General features: G+C 29.0%; 1 protein-coding gene across 1 annotated transcript in view; it reads right to left on the reverse strand.

Annotated features, from left to right (window-relative positions):
* Positions 1–207: 207 nt before the first annotated feature.
* SARC_06561 (hypothetical protein) overlaps positions 208–1,233 on the reverse strand; it is a gene marked incomplete at both ends in the record, with an annotated part of 2,646 nt that continues 1,620 nt past the window's right edge. The window contains 3 exons of the mRNA XM_014299527.1: positions 208–222; positions 316–438; positions 1,013–1,116. Of these exons, the coding sequence (XP_014155002.1) occupies positions 208–222; positions 316–438; positions 1,013–1,116 (242 nt within the window). The remainder of the gene's footprint in view (positions 223–315; positions 439–1,012; positions 1,117–1,233) is intronic.

Below are 1,233 nucleotides of genomic sequence, written 5' to 3' on the forward strand. Positions count from 1 at the left end.
TAATACATTTTATACGTTGAATACTTTTAATACATTATATGGAGATACCTTTATTATGCTTTTATTATGCAGATATGTTTAATATGCTTTTAATACGTTTAATACCTACAATACTTATTAAAGGCAGATATGTTTTATATGCTTATAATACGTTCAATACCTATTTTTTTTTAATATGCAGATATTTTTATTGTGCTTTTAATACGTTTAATACTTACAATACTTTTAATATGCAGATATGTTTACTATTCTTTTAATACATTCCATACATTCAATATGTATTTAATACATTTGATACATTAAATATGCACATACCTTTAATATACTGAAAAAACTCAGTGCAGCAAAAGTGTCGGCGGAGTTCAGCGGTGTGATCTGGTGTTGAACCACAAAGGTCACCAGCATACCATACATGGGAAACACCATCAGTAGGTACATCTGTAGAATAGAGCAATAGGGGGTATGTAAGGAACACATCCATCAGTAGGTACAATACAGAAATAGGGGGTATAAAAAATAGAGTTTATAAAAGGATCATATCAATCAGTAGATACATCTGTACAATATATTGTTGTCAAACTGTTACTGAATAGATATGCACAGATACGGTACAAACATGCAAAATGAGTACATGGACAGCAGGGGCCACTCAACCAAACAAAAAGGCGACAGATGTGTAAAAAAACTAAAGTAGATACAAGTATATATATATATATATATATATTTGTATTTATATATATATATACATAATATGTATAAGTATATATATATATATATATATATATATACCTATATCCATACATACATACCTACATACATACATATATACGTATATACATACACACATGCCTACATACAAGCATAGATACATAGATACATACATACATACTTACATACATACATACATACACACATACATATATACATATATATACATACATATATATTTATACATACATACATACATACATATATATATATATATATATATATATAGCATACATGTACATACCGTCCAAGCAGAGAGAAAGAGCTCTTTGCTTACAAAACCCATCTCCACGGCACGTTTGGCGAGGATGCGGTCCACATACGGGATTTCCCATGAGAAGAACTTTACTATACGTATATTGTATAATACTTCGGTAGTTGCCTGAGTGACGTGGAGATTCAGGTAATATCAAAATCAATATCAATGCCAATATACATATGCATATATATATTTAAACATATATA

The sequence above is a fragment of the Sphaeroforma arctica genome (genome assembly GCF_001186125.1).
Source record: "Sphaeroforma arctica JP610 unplaced genomic scaffold supercont1.473, whole genome shotgun sequence".
Taxonomy (NCBI): domain Eukaryota; class Ichthyosporea; order Ichthyophonida; genus Sphaeroforma; species Sphaeroforma arctica.